The sequence below is a fragment of the Dama dama genome, chromosome X, assembly GCF_033118175.1.
Source record: "Dama dama isolate Ldn47 chromosome X, ASM3311817v1, whole genome shotgun sequence".
Taxonomy (NCBI): Eukaryota; Metazoa; Chordata; class Mammalia; order Artiodactyla; family Cervidae; genus Dama; species Dama dama.
The window spans coordinates 40,309,796-40,328,917 of NC_083714.1; the positions used below are offsets into that span (position 1 = coordinate 40,309,796).

At 42.5% G+C, this 19,122-nt stretch overlaps 1 protein-coding gene across 6 annotated transcripts in view; it reads right to left on the reverse strand.

The window, feature by feature from the left end:
* Window positions 1-19,122, reverse strand: part of ARHGEF6 (Rac/Cdc42 guanine nucleotide exchange factor 6) — a 115,716-nt gene that overhangs the window by 73,328 nt on the left and 23,266 nt on the right. For 5 of the 6 annotated variants that reach the window (XM_061137095.1, XM_061137098.1, XM_061137097.1 and 2 more), the window contains 3 exons: window positions 11,241-11,325; window positions 8,917-9,041; window positions 7,125-7,326 (listed from right to left, as the gene is read on the reverse strand). In XM_061137095.1, the coding sequence (XP_060993078.1) occupies window positions 7,125-7,326; window positions 8,917-9,041; window positions 11,241-11,325 (412 nt within the window). Of the gene's footprint in view, window positions 1-7,124; window positions 7,327-8,916; window positions 9,042-11,240; window positions 11,326-11,457; window positions 11,481-19,122 lie in introns of those variants that run through there. The other variant, XM_061137100.1, reaches the window with a different exon arrangement.

Consider the following 19,122-nt stretch of genomic DNA (forward strand, 5'->3'; position numbering starts at 1 on the left):
TAACTCAAACAACAACAGTGTCACACAGGTATAGACATTAAGTAAACTTCCTAGGGCATTATGCAAAGTGAAATAAATCAGAGAAAGACAAATACTATACTGTACAATATGACGTATACATGGAATCTAAAAAATAAAACAAACTAGTGAATATAACAAGAAAGAAGCAAACTCACTGATACAGAAAACAGATTATTGGTGACCAGTGGGGAGAGGGTAGGGGAAGGGGCAATATAGGGATAGGTGAGTAACAGGTACAAATTATTAGGTATAAAATAAGCTACAAGGATATACTGTACAACATGAGGAATACAGCAAATATTTTATGACAACTATAAATGGAGTATAACCCTTAAATATTGTGATCACTATATTGTATAATTTATATAATACTATACAACTGGGTACAACTGGGGCTTCCCTTGTAGCTCAGCTGGTAAAGAGTCTGCCTGCAATTCAGGAGACCTGGGTTCAATCCCTGGGTCAGGAAGATCCCCTGGAGAAGGAAATGGCAACCCACTCCAGTATTCTTGCCTAGAGAATCCCATGGACAGAGGAGCCTGGTGGGCTACAGTCCATGGGGTTGCAAAGGGTTGGACATGACTTAGCGACTAAACAACAGTAACAAATATTTCAATAAAAAAAATGTTACAACTGTTAGGAAAAAAAGAAATCATCCTTATTCCTATGTAATGATCCTTTTCTCATTAACTCTCCATTCATTCCTCTCCCTCACTAAGGTATAGATTCCTATGCCTATTGGCGGTGAAAAGTCAAAAAGAAATCTAGTGATAACTGGTTTTCTCTGGATGTGAAGGATCTGTGTGATACACCCTGGGGATTAAAACAGGAAGTCTAAATATAAAGCCCAATCATGGTTTTGGATTAGAATAAATAGGAAGAGTCATTTCTTAATCTGCCTTAATACAAATTTAATTAGCCATCTACCTAATCCCCTCATTTGACATCTATATTTACCTGCAAAGAAGTTTTAGAAGGATTTATTGACCCCTTAACTGAATCAGCTGAAGAAAACAGAACTTGCTTAAAATATCTGCTCCAATCATATTTGCCTCAATAGGCAGGGAAATTTTAATGCAAAGTCCTGATAAAACCTTCACCCTTTCTTGGTAACAAAGACAAAAATTTTAAGGGGAGATATAACCTACTGTGTTACTGAGATACAACTTACTGTGATGTAGTGACAAATATGATTTTGGTGTGTAAACAACAAGGTCATTTACAAGTTACCACTAATTTTGAAGAAAAAGACTGAAAACAGGATAAATCGCTAATTTTCTTATTTATAATATATCTGAATTAAATGAAATGATGGAGAAAAAAGAGCTTCTGTAGTTTATATAATGACTAAGTTATTCATACATGTACTTTTCAAGAAGTAAGATCCTTGAAAAAATATTTTTTCCTCAAAATGGGGTTTATTTTTCTCATGTGACAAGAAATTGAAAGGTGGCCAGCAGGACTGGTAACAAGAGCTTCCTAATGTCACCTGTGTCTGAGTTCTGTCATTCTCGCGGAGAGGCTTTTGTTATCATGGTCACAAAAAGCTATTCTATCTTCAGCCTTAAACTCATGTTGAAAGGTGTGTGTGTGTGTGTAAAATATTACACTCAAATATTCTATTTCTCAACTTTCTACAGTATTAGAGTGGTGGTTCTGTAAGTCCTCAGAAATCAACCTCCTCCTGAAGAGAGGAAGAAACTGTCTCCAGGGCTTTGGCCATAATTATCTCTAGACAAAAGTTACAGAAGATTTCTCAAACTTAAAAATCCATTCCCCAAGGGCAAACTTACCAGAGCATGAAGTGCTCTTGTCAGTGGAACAAAACTCTGCACAGCTCTCCACCGCGGAGCCAGCAGAGCCATCTGCGGGCTGAGGGTTGCCTGGGACTGGAGTTCCTTTGTTTGATTTCTAAGACAAAAGAACCTGTAGCATCAGCCTGAATTGCAGGCTACCATGAATGAGTATTCCAGAATTCCTGACTCTTCCAGTGATCTCTGTGTTACACATCTGACCCAACAGTAAGCAGGTAGAGATCACAGAAGTCCTCTGTTCCATGCCTGATTCAACTTTATAAAGGACCCAGAAGTTGTATAGCAGAGGGGTTGAAAACTCCAAATTGAAGGTTTCATTTCTTTGAGCTACACATTTAATCTAGAAATCATTTTCAAAGACTCTTTATCTGTAGCTCCATTTTGTTTTCAAGATTTTGGATCATTTTTATTATCATTATTCTAAATTCTTTTTCAGGTAGATTCCCTATCTCCTCCTCTTTTGTTTGACTTGGTGGGCATTTTTCATGTTCCTTTATCTGTTGGGTATTTCTCTGCCTTTTCATCTTGTTTAGATTGCTGTGTCTGGACTGGGCTTTCTGTATTCTGGAGGTCTGTGGTTGCTTTTTATTGTGGAGGTTTTACCCAGTGGGTGGGGTTAGACGATTGGCTTGTCAAGGTTTCCTGGTTAGGGAAGTTTGCGTCGGTGTTCTGGTGCGTTTAAAGACTCTTTAAAGATAAATGTTCTTTCCTAAGTGGTCACATCACTATGGATTTTATGGAAAGACATTCCAAAGTTGACAAGTATTTTCTAAGAGTTAGTCACTCAGTCGTGTCTGACTCTTTGCGACCCCATGGACTATAGCCCACCAGGCTCCTCTGTCCATGGAATTCTCCAGGCAGAGCATACTGGAGTGGGTAGCCATTCCCTTCTCCAGGGGATAAAACAGAATAACATTGAATTTATATTGTCCCTCAGCAGCATTCTAAGTAGATTGTGGCCTTCTTACTGTTTTGTACAGAAAGATTTGGGTGGCAAAGGATTCAAGTCGGCAAAGAGCTGATACCTACCTTCCCAACAAGATGTTTGCATTACACCAAGTTAATCTCCTCCACAGTCCCTTAAACACTCTCCACTTGAACTACCACAGATCTTTCATGGTTTTCATTCTCCCCAAACAATCACTACAACTTATATTGTCGTCCTCTCTCTTTTGGACCTATCCACACGGCCTCCGTGTCTTTGAGGGTTCAGCTCAAGTCCTATCTCCTCCAGGAAGCCTCTCCCAACCTCTCCAGTCACAGTGCACTCTGTCCACTGATGATCTGTTCTCTATTTGACACTTCATCATCCACCACTTTGTAGTGTCCATTGGCAGTTTAATCTCCAGCTCTTACCTCTCTCCCATGCTCTAAATTCATCCTGCCAACCTGCTAGAAATCTTCAGAATGATAACCTGCTGGCGCCTCCACTCAACATGTCCAAAACAACTCATCATCTTCCAGTACCAATCAGCCCCAACACACACACACACACACACACACACACACACACAGCCTCCTATCTTCTCTGTTAAGGGAGTTCAGCATACCAAACATTCCCTTTGTCTAAAGCACTACATTAGGCACTATGGACACAGAAAGATATACAAATTTGAATAATTTCCGTTTGACCCCCTTGTCAGGATGAGCTGGGTACCTCTCTTCTGCGCACCATTCTCCAGACTACCTTGTATTTAGAACTTATCATTCGATATGCTAATAAGACCATCTCCTCACAAGACTATGAACACCACGAGGGCAAGAGGCATGCCTCAGGTTTCTGTGCCTCACTGGTGCCCTCATCATAGAACTGATATCCTACTCCTGGCAAATAAACCTTTGCTGCCGAGCTAGGTGGATGACAACTGCATGCCCTTAAGGAGCTCACCATCAACCTGGACCCCTAGACTTGGCATTATGTTCACCTCTTCCCTTTCCTCATAGCTAATCATCAGCAAGTTTTCTTGATTCTGTTTTGACAGTATCTACTGTATCCATCCACTTTCTCTTCTTCTCCACAGTCATCAAAGTCGATTGCTCGGACCTCAGCAGTAGTCTTTACTGCTTTCCCCACATCCTCCTTGATTATCCCCACCACTTCCTTGCCATCCAGCCCCAACATCACCACTAGAAAGATTTCTCTAAACCACATGCAATCCCCGGCTTGCAGCTTGTCACTGACAGCCTTCTTAAAGTAGCTCCAGTCACACCCCTTCTCTTCACTCACCTGACCCTCAACCCAAATCCTCCTACCACTCACTCCATGCTTCCCTACTTCCCAGCTTTAACTTAGTAACTGCTTCTATCCTCTGCCCATCAGAAGCCTCTTTTCATCATTCAAGACCCAAGTCAAGTGCTTCCTTCCTCTTAGGTTACTGTTAATCAAATAATTTCTTTACTTTTCCAACTGCTTTATACATATAACTTTGTGTGACTCTGTCCTAATCTGTCATGTACACACCTATCCTGACTACTAGACTGCAAAGTCCTTGGGGGCAGAGTCCATGAGGACAGATTATTACAACCCCCTCCCCACCAAGTGGGCTTCCCTGGTAGCTTAGTTGGTAAAAAGAATCCACCTGCAATGCAGGAGACCCAAGTTCAATTCCTGGGTCAGGAAGATCCCCTGGAGAAGGGATAAGCTACCCACTCCAGTATTCTTGGGCTTCCCTGGTGGTTCAGATGGTAAAGAATCCGCCTGCAATGCAGGAGACCTGGGTTCAGTCCCTGGGTTGGGAAGATCCCCTGGAGGTGGGCATAGAAACCCACTCCAGTATTCTTGCCCAGAGAATACTCATGGACAGAGGAGCGTGGTGGGCTACAGTCCGGGGTTGCAAAGAGTCAGACACGACTGAGTGGGTAAGTAAAGCACAGCCCCACCCAGTACCCAGGAAATACTCAACGAACAAGCTGAACAGAATTGAATGACCTGCCCCACAACATTCATTCATTTTACTAATATTTACTGAGCCAAACCAACAGAAAAAACATCTCTGCCCTTGTGGCACTTATATGCTAATGGTATAATACAGATGGAAAATGAAATAAATAAGTAAATATACACTGTTAGAAATAAACGGTAAAAAAAAAAAAAACCTACAAAAGAGAAAGGGGACAAGAGTAGAGGGAACAGGGTCGGATTTCCCCCTGGGTGACCGGATAAGATGCTACTTCGAAGCCAACAAGGGAGCAAAGATCTGAAGTAGGTAAGGGTGGCGGGACAGCAGGTGAGGCAGGAACCTGTCTGGAACAGGCAACCAGGAGGCCCGCGTGGCTGAAGTGGGACAAGTGAGGGGGAGAGAGGTCAGAAAGAAGGTCAGAGGGGACCACCAGAGGCCGAATCCCGGAGGCCATGTAGACTATTGGGATGACCTTGACCTTCACTGTTCTTGAGATGGGAGCCATTACAGTACTCAAGTTACATTTTAAAGGATCATTTTAAAAGTACCCTCTCAATCATTTCAATAGTGCTCAAGGTACATTTTAAAAGTACCCTCTGGCTACTGAGTTTAAATTACACTATAGGAGTGACAAGGACAGGGGCAGGGATGCCAGTTAAGAAGCTACTGCAATAAACTAGGTGGGAAGTGGTCCATACTCTTCCAGTCCTAGGCATTCCCTGATGGGCAGGCCTCCTGACCCCAGTTAGCCAGACCTATTCTTGACAGCTGGAAAAGAGTTTCTAAGGGTTAGGTTCCCCGGGTGCTCAAACAAGAGCCAGAGCTTGCCAAGTGCATCCTTAACTGAGTTGTAAACCAAAGAGAGTTTAGGAAAAACTCAAAGAGAAGGGGTCCAAGACCAGGACCAACAGCTCAGGGTGGTTGGTTCACAAGGGAGGAGCCAGACTATATGCTACAAGGCATCTCAGTAAGGGACACGATAAGTAGTGTGGCATGCTGTCTGTTTGCTACCTACATCCCCTCAACAATGCTTGGGATTCCCAGGCCAGGCCAGGAAGCAAGCGCTGTTCCTTTTACTTTTCTGATGAAGGCATTGAATCAGTGAACAAAGTTAGGGTGAATTTGTCAAATTATTTAGAGATTCTAACAATCAGATTATTCACATTGAAAGATATAAAAGGGGTAAAAATCAGCTGTGAAAATCATCAAAACCAAGGAAATTCCAGGCAAAGCCCATGAAAATACTTCAGGGCTCAACAGAAACTCCTTGATTCCCAGTACTAAAAGATACTAAGACATTTGCACACACACATATAATTATAAATCTGTTAGTAAATACTCATTCCATTAAAGGAAATGCTCCACCTTCACCCAACACACAACACAGAAAAGCATGAAGCTAAATTTTAGCTCAAATACTTTAGGGAAAAGCTCCTAACAGTGGTTATCTGGAGGAGGAGATGAGAGGGGAACTTTTATTATCTCCATTATCTCTTTTGATAAGTTTTAACTTATAGTGAGCCTATAATCTTACTAAATAATAGTATTAATTTTGAGGTATTAAAAAAGCAAAAAAGACATCGACCAAAGGAAAAAACATACCAAGGAGCTAACTACTCAAAAGGAGCCCCTGGGTAAAGAGTCTTGAAGCATGAAGAGCTATAATAATGTGAATAACTGAACCTTATTTTATCTGTATTATGACATTTTTATAATGCTAGGGATTTTTGTTGGTTTTGTAATATAAGCAAGATTTCGTTTTTTGAAGAATAAAAGGCAAGTAAGTTACCTAAGAAAGTTCTAGAATGATTACTGATGAGTGATTAGATTGCATTTCTCTGGGTATCATCATGATAAAGGGTAAAGGGTTAGCAGTGTGCAATGAGTTTAAGTGCAATCTTATTCAGAATCAAAGTGGCCAGACAGCTTCCTGAAGCCTTGTGATTGTTATTTCTCCTACATATCTCTGAGACATTTAGACTTAAGTCTGCTCAAAGAGCTCAGGGCTAAAAAAGGAAGTGAGCACATGGCCTCTCTTATTATTGTATTCTGCCATCATCAGTGATTCTTGGAGTAGGAGGAAGGACTTTGTACATGGACTACATGGGCTAGAATTAGTAGCAGAAGGGGACATAGTTAAGGTGGAACAGTTGTCTAAGCTTTGAATTCTTTTGCTTTTTTAGTTTTTTGCCGCCTTGATGTAATCTAAATACAACTTGGCTTCAAAATATCTAATCACAGATTTTTTTCCCCCAGTTCTGTGCTAGTCTTTTTTACATATACCAGTACAAACAATTCTGTGAACCAATGAAAACTGCAAGATTTTCCGTCCAAAGACCAAGAAAATAGAAGAGTCAGAGTCAAAAAAGCTTTGAAAAGATTGACTTACCACTGGATTTAATTTCTCGGACATAATTACTAGGGAACCAGCCCGTTCTCCCATTTAATGTGCCTTCCCACCAGCCTCCTTCTTCAACTCTAGTGACGTAAATGATGTCCCCTTTACAGACAGACAGCTCATCTTCATTAGTCTGCTTAAAGTTGAATCTTGCCTTTACTATCAACTGGTGACTTCCATTTTCTGTCATCTCCTGGAGAAATAAAAGTCACACCAGATTAGGTACTCATCTCAACGAGGCTGGGGCAGAAATTCTATGAATTTAGACAAATAAAGTAGGGTGACCAAGGATAAAACCCCAGATCTATCTCAGTCTTGAATCTTTAACTTAGGAATGGGCCTAACATAGGTAGGCCTTGCAGGGGCACAGGCAGTGAGAAGGGGACTAATAAAGCCCTCAAAATTGTAGGCAAACTTTTGCATTTGTGAGAATGCCTATTTTGAAGGGGGTCATGCCTTCACTTCCTTGTCCCCCACCAGTTATCTAAAGATACTACTTTTATTTTTTTGGCCACACCACTCAGCTTGTGGGGATCTTAGTTTCCCAACCAAGAATCAAACCCAGGCTCCCCGCAATGGAAGCATGGAGTCCTAATCACTGAACTGCCAGGGAATTCCTGAAAGATACTTATTTAAATGAGCTAGGAAACAAAGTAGATTAATAAACTATCCCACTCCGCCTGTACCCAACACCCAGACAAAGTCTTACATAACTACATGACCAAGATTAGGTACTAAACTCCTCTCATAAAATCTGCCTCCCACCTCCCAATTACTAAGAATATCTTAAATTGGCTAAGGCTTAGTCATATGCAAAGATCAAATATCCCATAGTTTCCCAAGTCAGGAGCTCTTAAGCTGTCATAGGTCCCTGAGAAGATGATAGCACAATGTGCCTTTACCCAAAACAGAGACTAGTAAGTTCAGGGAGAAGATTTTGCATACAGTTTGAGGGGGCCCAAGGGGTATGGAACCATATAGTGTTCATCAGCTTCTGAAAGGGATCTCTGATCTCAAAAGGTTAAGTGCTTTGGAAGTAATTAAAGTACTTTGGAACTAATAGCTCCTGATGGCTTAAAGCAAGTGGGTGGATTTTGACAAGGAATAAAGGTCTCATAAGAGCAGAAGCTAGGGTGCTTCCTTCCAAAAGAAAGCTCCCATTAAGACCAAATGCAATGATAACTGAGCCATCCCAATACAGGAGCTCCTCTCGAGCTCAATAGGAATGCAAAGAGAAAAAGAAAATGGCAGTGATGCTGATGAGAACAAGTAATATATATTGATTGCCTGCACTGTGCCAGGCGCTATTTAGTTCTCTAATAAGCTGAGGGCAGGGGGCGGGGGTTACGGGGAAATAACAGCAAACTTCCCTCAGGAAGTCGGACTAAGAGCTGACATTTGCATAGGGTTCTCAGTTGCTCAATTCTAGAAAGGGATGGGCTTCCCTGGTGGCTCAGACAGTCAAGAATCTGCCTGCAATGCAAGAGACCTGGGTTTCAATCCCTGGGTCAGGAAGATTCCCTGGAGAAGGGAATGGCTACCCACTCCAGTAGAAAGGGATAGAACTTTGAGGCTTCAACCCTGACTTTCTGACTCTGTGGCCCACATGCCTTTGATGTGTTCCCTTGGGCCAGCCTGAATTGGGGGTGAGGTTCCAAATTCATTTTATCACAACCCCCAAACCAACAGGATGGTATCTCACCACCTATGGAGATGTAACAGAGATAGCCATCAAATTTTATGGATTTAAAAACAGGCCAGGGGAATTGAGGACCATACTTACCACTGGCTTTGACTGCCTTTGCAGTCCTGGAGCTGTGCTAGAAACTGCTCCCTGTGGGTTTGTCTGAGAACTATTAGCAGCGCTAAGAGAAGAGGAACGTCCACATGGCCTTTCTGAGAGCTGATCTGTGAAAAGAGGAAAAGGCACTGTAAAGAGAGCCCCTTGTGTCAGAAAAACGTCTCCAGCAAAATATTATCTTTCACGGGACATTATCAAAGGCAATCTGACCAGACTTCTAACTGTTCCATGATGAACATGCTGAGCTTGTTTCATCCCCCCTCCCCTCCCCTGCAGTGGCCAACTTCTCTTTCTTAACCTTACTGGCCATTGTTCTCCAGTAGAATGAAAAACAGCAACACAACCACATTTTCTCTTAACCCATTTATCTACAACTCTTTGCTCTTGAACCCATTGCAGCAGTATGCCCTGTGATCCCCAGCAGAACTATGTTGGGTACCAAACAGCTGTCTGTGGCTCTTATTACTTTGAAATATTTTAAATTTCTTGCTTTGTTTTTTGGCCCATAACTGAGTGGTTCTTTTCTTCCTCACATGGAGCAGTCTATGTGGCACAAACAATGTCAAATCTCCCTTGTGCCTGGGGGATGGGAGAAAGAGAATGGGAGAGAATGTGTGTCTGGGAAAGATGCAGTCTTGATACTAGAATCTTTTTTTTAACTCAAACTCAAGAGTCTTTTCCTTGAAACCATGTGAAATTCGATCAGCCCAGCGCTGAGTTGGGTGTTTTCAGAATGCCCAGAGCATACTAAACGGAGGAGTTGGCTCCCTGACAAATTCAAATGAGAGTTCTTTTCCTCTCCATTTATTTTTAAAAGATATAAACTGCAAAAGTCTAAAGCCCAAACAATCCCTAGGCGACAAGCTCAGTATCCAAGTAATTTCCTTGATGCTGTGGGTTTTAACTTTCACCTCCTTGTATTTTATAAATATCTGTGGCAAGGGAAGAGACTGTAAAACTTGCTAGGAGAGTTTGGCAAAGGAACATATAATTTGTATGGCATAATGTTAGAATTATACGATCCTCCCTGCCCAGAACTGGATAGTTGTCATGTGTGTTAAATATAGTTACTTGAATTAGCTGTACTTTCTGCTATACGCCTTGCAATAGCGCCAAAGCATTTTCTTCCAGAAAGCAAAAGAACAACTTCAGAGAAGTTTTTACATTTATTGCTATTATATACAGCTCTTTTGACTAAAACTGTAATTACTTGATAGCTTCCTAGATGCTCCAGCCTCTTTGGCACTTGATTATATTGTCTGTTCTTGTTCTGTAATTGTTTCACGTGGGTAAGTCGAGTCTCCCTAAATAGATGGTAATTTTCTCCAGGGCGGGGACCACGTCTTACACTTCTTTTGTAGCACCTGGTGGTGCTGGGCACACAGCGTGTTGACTTTCCAGTATTTTGAGCAGCAAGACCCAAGTTGGAGCATCGGGGCTCTAGAGTCAGTGAGATGTGGGTCTGAATCCCAGATCTGCTGCTTACTTTCTACTCGAGCCACTATGGGCCTGACCTTCTTTATCTGTAATATGGACCTAATACTGACACCTACTCCACCTACTCCCAGGCTTGTTTCAAAGATTGAATGAGACTACTGATGGCTCTTAGGACAGCCATGACCCGTGGTAAGGGCTCAACGCATTTTAACTATGGTTATTACTGTCCTGCTCTCAGTAAGATACTGTGGCATGGAAGGAAAGAAGCTATCCTTTGAGGTTATCATCTTTGGTTCACATGTACTAGGATTTACATATATTTCATTCTGTCAATGTGATGGGTACTAAACACTTAAATAAATGATATTCTTTTCTCTCACTATGAACCTGAGGTTTCATTTCCAGTGCAAGGTTACTGAAGGGTTCCTTAACATGGACAAAGACATACTGAAAACTATGGTTTTCAGAGACAAAAAATATGAATATAAACAGAGACAAAAAAATATGTCTCTGGCGGGGAAAGGGAAGTAACGGCTGCATTTTGTAAACTTTATGAAAAAAGGAACTGATCTTTTTCCTTTTAATTTTCTGCCTTGTTATACTCAGGGGCCTATTTGATAGCTTTGAATGAAATTGCTTCTTGATTCTTATTATATTAAGGGCATTAGAAAAACATCTGTAATAGTTATGTTGAAATCCTAAAGTATGACGAATTAAAGCATCTGGCACCCATGGGGTTCTTTTAAGGGGAAGAGAGAAATCTGTCCCAAGGGCACAGTTGTGGCCATAGTCGGATCCTAGAGGAATCAGAGACACGTGAATCCAAACATGTCACCCAGAACCCCCCACCCATCTCAAGTCCTACTTACCTTCTGTTGCTTTGTTGACAGCTAAAAGAGTGTTCAGAACCTTGGAGAAATTGACCCCTGCATAAAGGTCATCAGGATCAAATATCTATGAGAAAGGAAATTGAAACTGTTAAGACACTGTAAGTATTCAACTCAACAAACCAAACTATCAGAAGGCCACTTCCTCCAGCTCTCAGGGGAAAATAATGTAAAAGCCAAGACCCAAACTTCTGTATACCTTTGGGAAAAAATGAAAGCGGCAGCAAAGCCGCCTAATGACATGTGGCAGCCATCAGTGAGTCAGAGAGAAGCAGTAATGGGAAATGAGAACTACGCCGAGTGCAGGGCCCACCAGGAAATGCACAGACCTGCTCTTCTGACCTGAACCCATCAATACTCTCGGCCCAGTTACCGGAAACCCTGTGCTGGGTTACAGTCAGTGCCCATCACCTACCGAAGGAGGGGGAGCCTTTGTGACACCCTTTCCTCAGTACAGTTTATTCACTGTTCTCAGCCAGGCACTGTCAGCAGTGCCTTCCTCTCTTCTCTCCCTCCTCACTGCGGCCACCCACTGGGTCCCAACTTCACACTGCCCAAACTTCCTGCCTAGGCCTGCCTCTTGCTCCCGGCCTCAGTGCCCAGTTTCTGCCGCTTGACCTTGCCCCTCTCAGCTCATCTTCATGGATCTGACCCTTGGCCAGTCTGAGCCTCTAAGTTCTTCCTGGCCTTAGGTAACTTTTCCGGATATGACCTCTGGCCTTCCTGGTATTGCTCAACTGCTGGCAGCAAAACACTGAAGAAATACAATATTTCACTTGGCCAGTTGCAACCATCATTCTGATATCCCACTGTCCCTAGGGAAGATACCAAGCAGTTACTGTTTTAAAGACAATTGTTCATTTAAAAGTGTATTCAATATCTTGTAATAACCTATCATGGAAGTGAATCTGAAAAGGAATAGATCTATAGATGTATAAGTGAATCACTTTGCTGTACATCTGAAACATTGTAGATCAACTATACTTTAGTAAAAAATAATTTCACAAATTTAAGAATAAAATTTCAAATGCATTCAATGTATTAAAGTGTATGGAGATGTCTTCTAGTTTCATAAATGTGTATTTGAAGCTAGAAGTCTGCTCAAGGACAGGCTCAACCTACTAATCTGCCAGTCAATGATACAGATCTATATATGTTTTAGTGGCTAAGTCTTATCCGACCCTTGTGACCCCATGGACTGTAGCCTGCCAGGTTCCTCTGTGCATGGGATTTCCCAAGCAAGAATACCGGAGTGGGTTGCCATTTCTTTCTCCAGGGGATCTTCCCAACCCAGGGATCAAACCCACATCTCCTTCATTGGCAGGCAGATTCTTTACCACTGAGCAACCTGGATTCCCAGATCTATATATACATATCTATTGTGCGGTGCCATGCTGTGCTCAGTTGTATCTGACTCTTGCTACCCAATGAACTGTGGCCCACCACACTCCTCTGTCCATTTCCAAGGCAAAAATACTGGAGTGGGTTGCCATTTCCTTCTCCAGGGATCTTCCTGACCCAGGGATCGAACCCACGTCTCCTGCATTGGCAGGTGGATTCTTTACTACTAGCACCACCCTCCAGTGCTTAACCAGATGCCCACTTTCTGGATGGAAATACACCTTCTTAAAACATTTGGTTCCAGGATGTCAAGAAGTTTGTATCCTTTTTTCCCCCAGTGTGGTGATGGGAATGAAATGTACCTTTTCATGTGGGGCATGGTTCGTAATGAGCCTAAGATTCTGAAGGATCTGTCTTCCCATCAGGTAGAGACATTTGTTCCATTTCTAATCTGCATGTTTTCTGGGAGCTATGTCAAGATCCAATTTTATCTTCTTTGTGTACATATTCTTTAAGACCTAAAATCTGTCTCTTGAGTGAAAATATATAGTATCCATTTTTTTCCCACATTTGGGAGGGAGGCCGTCAGCGTAAACAATATATGCAAATGTGGGCCTCTTCTGAGACTCACAAGTCTATTTAATCAATGAACGTTTTGCATTCAAACTTAAAATGACTGACGAGCCCAATCACATCTAAAAATGAGATCCTAATATACTTCTAGCAAAGGGGAGATGTCAATATTACTAAAGAGTTAAAGAACACTACAATCCAAATATGTTCCTGAATGCTACAATCTAAAATGCAAAGGTTTCCAGGAATAAATGGATAGGCATTCTGTTTTAGTTTGCCAAGATCTGAGTGAACAAGATGCAGCAGACCCTAGAGAGACTATCAAGTATCCCATGGGATTCCAGACTTATTGCATCTCCCTTAGAAGTGATATCAATGGGAAAGTGTTAATAACATGTATGCCAAAATGGTAACAAAGCAAAAAACTCCTAGTGGGAGTGTGAGCATGTGTATGCATGTGGATGTGTGTATTGGGTAGATGTGGTGGAGATGAGTAGTGTCTAAAATAATAAACGGATATAAATATTAGAAGAAAAAGGCCGAGAACTGTGATTAAAAAAAAACATCCACCTTTCTTTTGAGGTTGCTCCTTATTCAGGTTAATTGACCTCCTATAGGCGACCACACTGGCAATATTCACTTGTATTAGTCATTGTTTAGTCGCTCAGTCATGTCCAACTCTTTGCAACCCCATGAACTGCAGCCTGCCAGGCTCCTCTGTCCATGGGATTTTCCAGGCAAGAATACTGGAGTGGGTTGGCATTTCCTTCTCCAGGGATCCTTCCAACCCAGGGATCGAATCCACATCTCCTGCATTGGCAGGCGGAGTCTTTACCACTGAGCCACCAGGGAAGCCCATTTGTGTTGGTACTTGGCTGAATTTGAGAATAAAGACACTGATCAGAAAATGAAACATGCATCAGCAAGAGGCACTGCATCTGCTTGAGGGAAGTTGCCTGCACTATACACAGTTCCCTTTTTTAGAAAACCTCAATACACTAGAATTTACCCACAGATGCTGTTCTGAAGCACTCGGAACTACATAGGAAGAAGTTGGAAGGGGCCTCTCGGGACTAGTAGAGAAGGCAAAGTCTGAGGGTTATGATTTCTGAGCCAATGGAAAGTTAGACAGAACCATGTCACCCTCCACTGCACCGCACCCTCACGAGCCTCACATGGAATAATACGGAACATTCCGTCCCAGACCTTCTTCCTTGCTCTTGAGATTGGTCACCTACTAAAATGGAAATACTGTCTACAGAAAGTGCAATACTTTCAGCTGCCATCAGTCTTTTACACCTTAGTGGAAATGAGAGGTGTGTGAGACCAAGTTTAGAGATGATGATGTGGAGAAAAACCAAGGGCACTGGCACCTAGCTGGGAAAAAGCAAGGGAGACTCCCCCACCATGGAGAGGGTATGAGGTAAGTAGATTCCAATACAAGTCACTTGCCTAGGATTAATCCCAATCATTTACATGTACAAAATGGAGAACCAATTCCCCTTTTCTATCTGCAAAGCACTGGGATGGTGAAAAGGTAATGCAAATTTGTGCTCAGATGTTATATGCGATTTCCCAATACAATGGCCGGATGACACGCATCTCTGGCTTCTCTATGCAAGCTTCATGCACCTGTTTGGTGTCTCTGGTATGAAACTGAGCTTCAGATTAGCTGAACTTTATTTTTTTTTAATTCTTTTTTTGGTCCACACGATGCAGCATGCGGGATCTTAGTTCCCCGACCAGGGATTGAACCTGTGTTCCCTGCACTGGAAGCATGGAGTCTTAACCCCTGGACCACCAAGGAAGTCCCTAGATGAACTTTCTTGATACTTATTTTGGTGCAGAAATTAGCTGCTTAGTTCCAGTTGGATCTGTGAAGGTTGGATGAACAGCAGGATTCCCTCCCTCCATTTACCACTACTGTGAGGCAGACAGGAAAGAAAAGATCGCTTCTTAGACTACAGCTCAACGGTTTCAAGGTCCCAGGCCTGCCATGGAATGAGGCAAGGTTCAAGAATAACAACAACAAAAAAACATTTACTCTACACTGGGTAAGCAATGGAGAGACAGGGAGTAAAGTCCATTAAAGATTTTAAGTATTTACATAGAGCCAGCCTAAGGTCTAATCCTACATCAGCAGCTGAAATCAGACAAGGCCTTTCATTTTTAAATGTTTCCCCACATTTTTCCATTTTGGATACCCACAATGGCAGCAAAACCTATTTTCCATCCACTAAACACCAGGTGTTAATTCTGAACCATTGGGGATCTGCCAGTATAAGCTGCACAGAAGTTAATATTTATATGGCTTTACAAATAGATCCTTTTTGGAGGAGTTTTCAGTTTCAACATGTATGCTATTTTATGACATCCTCCCTAAACTGACAAAAGTAAGGAAGTGCAGGAGAAGACACTCCCCCAACCATTTGGTAATCTTACTGCTACAATTTCCTGATTTACTGAGCCCTTGATATGTGCTATGGGCTGACACCATCCATTCATTGCCCTCGATTCTCCCAGCAAGCCTGTAATCTGGGTACAGTTATTTTTCCCATTTTAGAGATAAGTAAATGGTGACTCAAAGTAAGTAGTTAAGTCACAAAGCAAGAATGTGATGGAATCAATAAAAATATACAAGAAAGGGCTCTGAGGAGCATTTGAAGTTTTACTGTGTGTATGTTAGTTGCTCAGTCATGCCCCAACTCTTTGCGACCCCATGGACTGTAGCCCATCAGGCTCCTCTGTCCATGGGATTCTCCAGGCAAGAATACTGGAGTGGGTTGCCATTCCTTTCTCCAGGGGATCTTCCTGATCCAGGGATCGAACCCAGGTTTCCTGCATCGCAGACAGCCTCCTTAGCATCTGAGCCACCATGTTTTCCTGACATTAAAAAGATGAGAACGAAATCTGTGAGTTTGTACATGAAAAGAAATCCCTTGCTGCTGTCAGTACAAGGAGTACCTTTACCACCTGCAGCAAGTTGGTTACAACCTCTAAGACAACTCAGTTCAACTAATTGTGACAAAGAGAAACTCACCTGTATGAGAAGACTGTCTCTGCAGGGGTTTGCCTAACTCCTGTGCTGTCTTTCTCATTTCAGGGGGCAGCCCTGACCCAGCAGGCACCTCGTCGTGTTTGCCAGAAGGTGTTCAGGGCTGCACTAAATTACTCCTGTTTGGTCGTCTGGTTCCATCGTCCATATATGTTAAGTGTTGGCTGACGGGGTGGGGGGTGGAGGATCCGGCCCATGGTTACAGGACCAAGTGAAACCATTCCTCAGCATCATGCTCTAAGCATCTGCGTTAACCAGTCATAGCCCCAGCCACATCCTCGTTAAGACAAGAAGCCATACCACAAACCAGTTCAGAACTCGGTGATGCCTCTAATGTCATGTGGCTTCAGTACCACTCAGGGCATTTCATTTAAAGCTAATTCATGGTTTGAGGGGATCACAATAGACTCCATCACTCAACTATTAAAGCCTAATCAACTGCAAAGCAAGTGATTCAGTGAGACCACATGGATATAGCTTATGTTGCAGGCCCATTAAAAAAAAAAAATACTTTTTTCAAATATTTTAGGAACATTCCATCTCTTCCTTGTTCTTCTTGTTCTTATTGAATAAGATCTTAAATTAACTTAGACCATCTTGAATCACATTCTCTAATCCTCACAGCTGAGCACACTGCCTCTGTTAACCCCTGAACTTTGGAGGAAATGTCATTACGTTGTGCGACAGAGCAAGCAAATCTGAGCTGCTTAGTCATATTTCACTGGGTGGCAGTGCTCCTGGCTCAGTAAACATGACCTGGGATGCTTCCACCCAGCTCCTCCTAAAAGCAGTCACCCAGTCAGCAACAAATAATCCTCTCATCTCAGAAAACTGGACTCACTTCGATACTGTTATTCCACTTACTAGAATACAGGAGTTAGCATTTATACTCTGCTTGGTTTTAAATGATAACTCTTCCAATTTGATATGGTACAAAGCCTGCTCGCTACTTCTCTCCCTTATTTCCTTCCTTTCTCTACACTTCAGCCATTTAGAGAACAAGGTCTGACTTATGCACGTAGCTGCAATAACATTGGTGTACTGAAAAAAGCACCAATGTGAGGGTCAGGAAACCTTGACTCTAATCCAAGATTTGTCACTGCGGGGCAGTTGTGAGGACTCAAGGAAAGCAACACTACTTTCTTTGTGTCTCTGTTTCCCATCTGGACGGTGAGAGATGTCTTTGACCAAAGGAGTGCAGTAAAAGGCCTGCTGATTCATCCTCTGAACAGAGGCTCCCAAAGGCACCATCTTGGCTGGGTCCCCAAGGTCCAGAATCTGGTCTTCAATTCTCAAGGCTCTTGAAAATAGACTCACATTAACCATGTTCACAAAAGGCTAATACATAAAGCAAAAAGCCAATGTACTAATTTTTTTAAAAAATGAACCATTAAGAGGATTGGATCCTTCCAATCACTCTCTCCCAACAGAGAAATCTACATGATAAGCCAAATGACAATCAGAAATTTGTTGGATAATACAGAATCAGAGCAAAGGGAGTCTGGGGTATCACAGCCTAACATAATTATTACCTGTTCACAGCTGATTTTTTTTTCAAAATGTCATTTTTAACTGGCTTATTTATAAATTCTGTCTCTATCTTGCTGCCAGTGCCTCATGGGACTCGCGTTGCAATTGGGGATGGCTTTGACCATCTATGTCCTTTTGTTTCTGTAGATTTATACAAAGCTACTTTAGATAACAAATATGGGCTTCTTGATGACTTGGACCTCATGATATCCAGAGCCAGGAAGCCCAGCTTCATAGAGCTCCTGTACAACGAGCAAAGGTCTGAGCGTAATTGTTACTGCTCACGCCTCATCTCGAAATCCCCAAATCCACTTCCAGATGGCTTCCTCAGCATCACTGACATCAATGCATCCAACTTTATGATCTCCATTCTTCCTTGTTAGCACATGTTTACGGCAAAAACCACTTTCTCCACAACAGAAATTTATCTTCAGTTGAGTAGCAAGTGTTCAGGAAAGAGGCAAAGGAATGAGGAATGATATGGGCATCCTGGTGGAAACAGTGCCAAGATTAAAAGGAGAAACAGAGAGGACAACTGGCTTTGGACAATCTCACCAAAAGGAGAGTAGATGTGAAGGAAAGGAAAAGACGAAATCTCTTTTGTCAATAGCACTTGCCAAGCCTAGGAGGGAAGCCGGCGACCTAGAACCAGCTGCCGCCCAGCCAGATGGCCGCTGTGGCCCACCTCCCACCCCCCACCTTCCTCCTGTGCCCCTGTCACTAGACTCACACAAGCTGCCAGTTTTGAGGGGTGGGGCAGGCAGACACAAGATGTCCCAGCTGCTGGAGCATCTGCGCACCAGAGCTGGGGTGTCCTCCCGGAGCCCTAAGTCCCCACCCCTTCAGAGAAGGCAACTTGTTTCTTAGTCTTGCCGATTGGAACAAGGCGCATATTTTCCCAGAGATACAGTGTCATCCCCGCCATTTAGTCTCTCTGACATCTGTAATTCAGTCACATTAGTTATTAAACAAGCTGCTGTGGGCTGGCCAGAAAACAGCCACTGTGTAGCACCATATTTCTATGGGAAAATGTGTTGTGTGCTCCTTACAATAACTTAAAAACAAACTTTTGGAAAATCCATTTTTATACTGAAGAATGCCTGAACATGGGGTCCCGAGTCAACATCTTCATCCTTTATACTTCTTCCTTGTCCTTTCATGTAAAGGATGAATTAAAAAGATAAAAAATTACCCTAGACATTCCAGGTACTATTTCTTTTAGAACTCCCCATGATGAATCCAGCCATAGGTATAAAGACCATGAGAAATCTAAGAGCCGAGAGCTCCGGCTGGTTTAATTGTCCAGGAAGTGAAGGAGGGGACTCTTCTGTGAATACAGGGTTCCCGAAGCCCCTTCTTTCTATG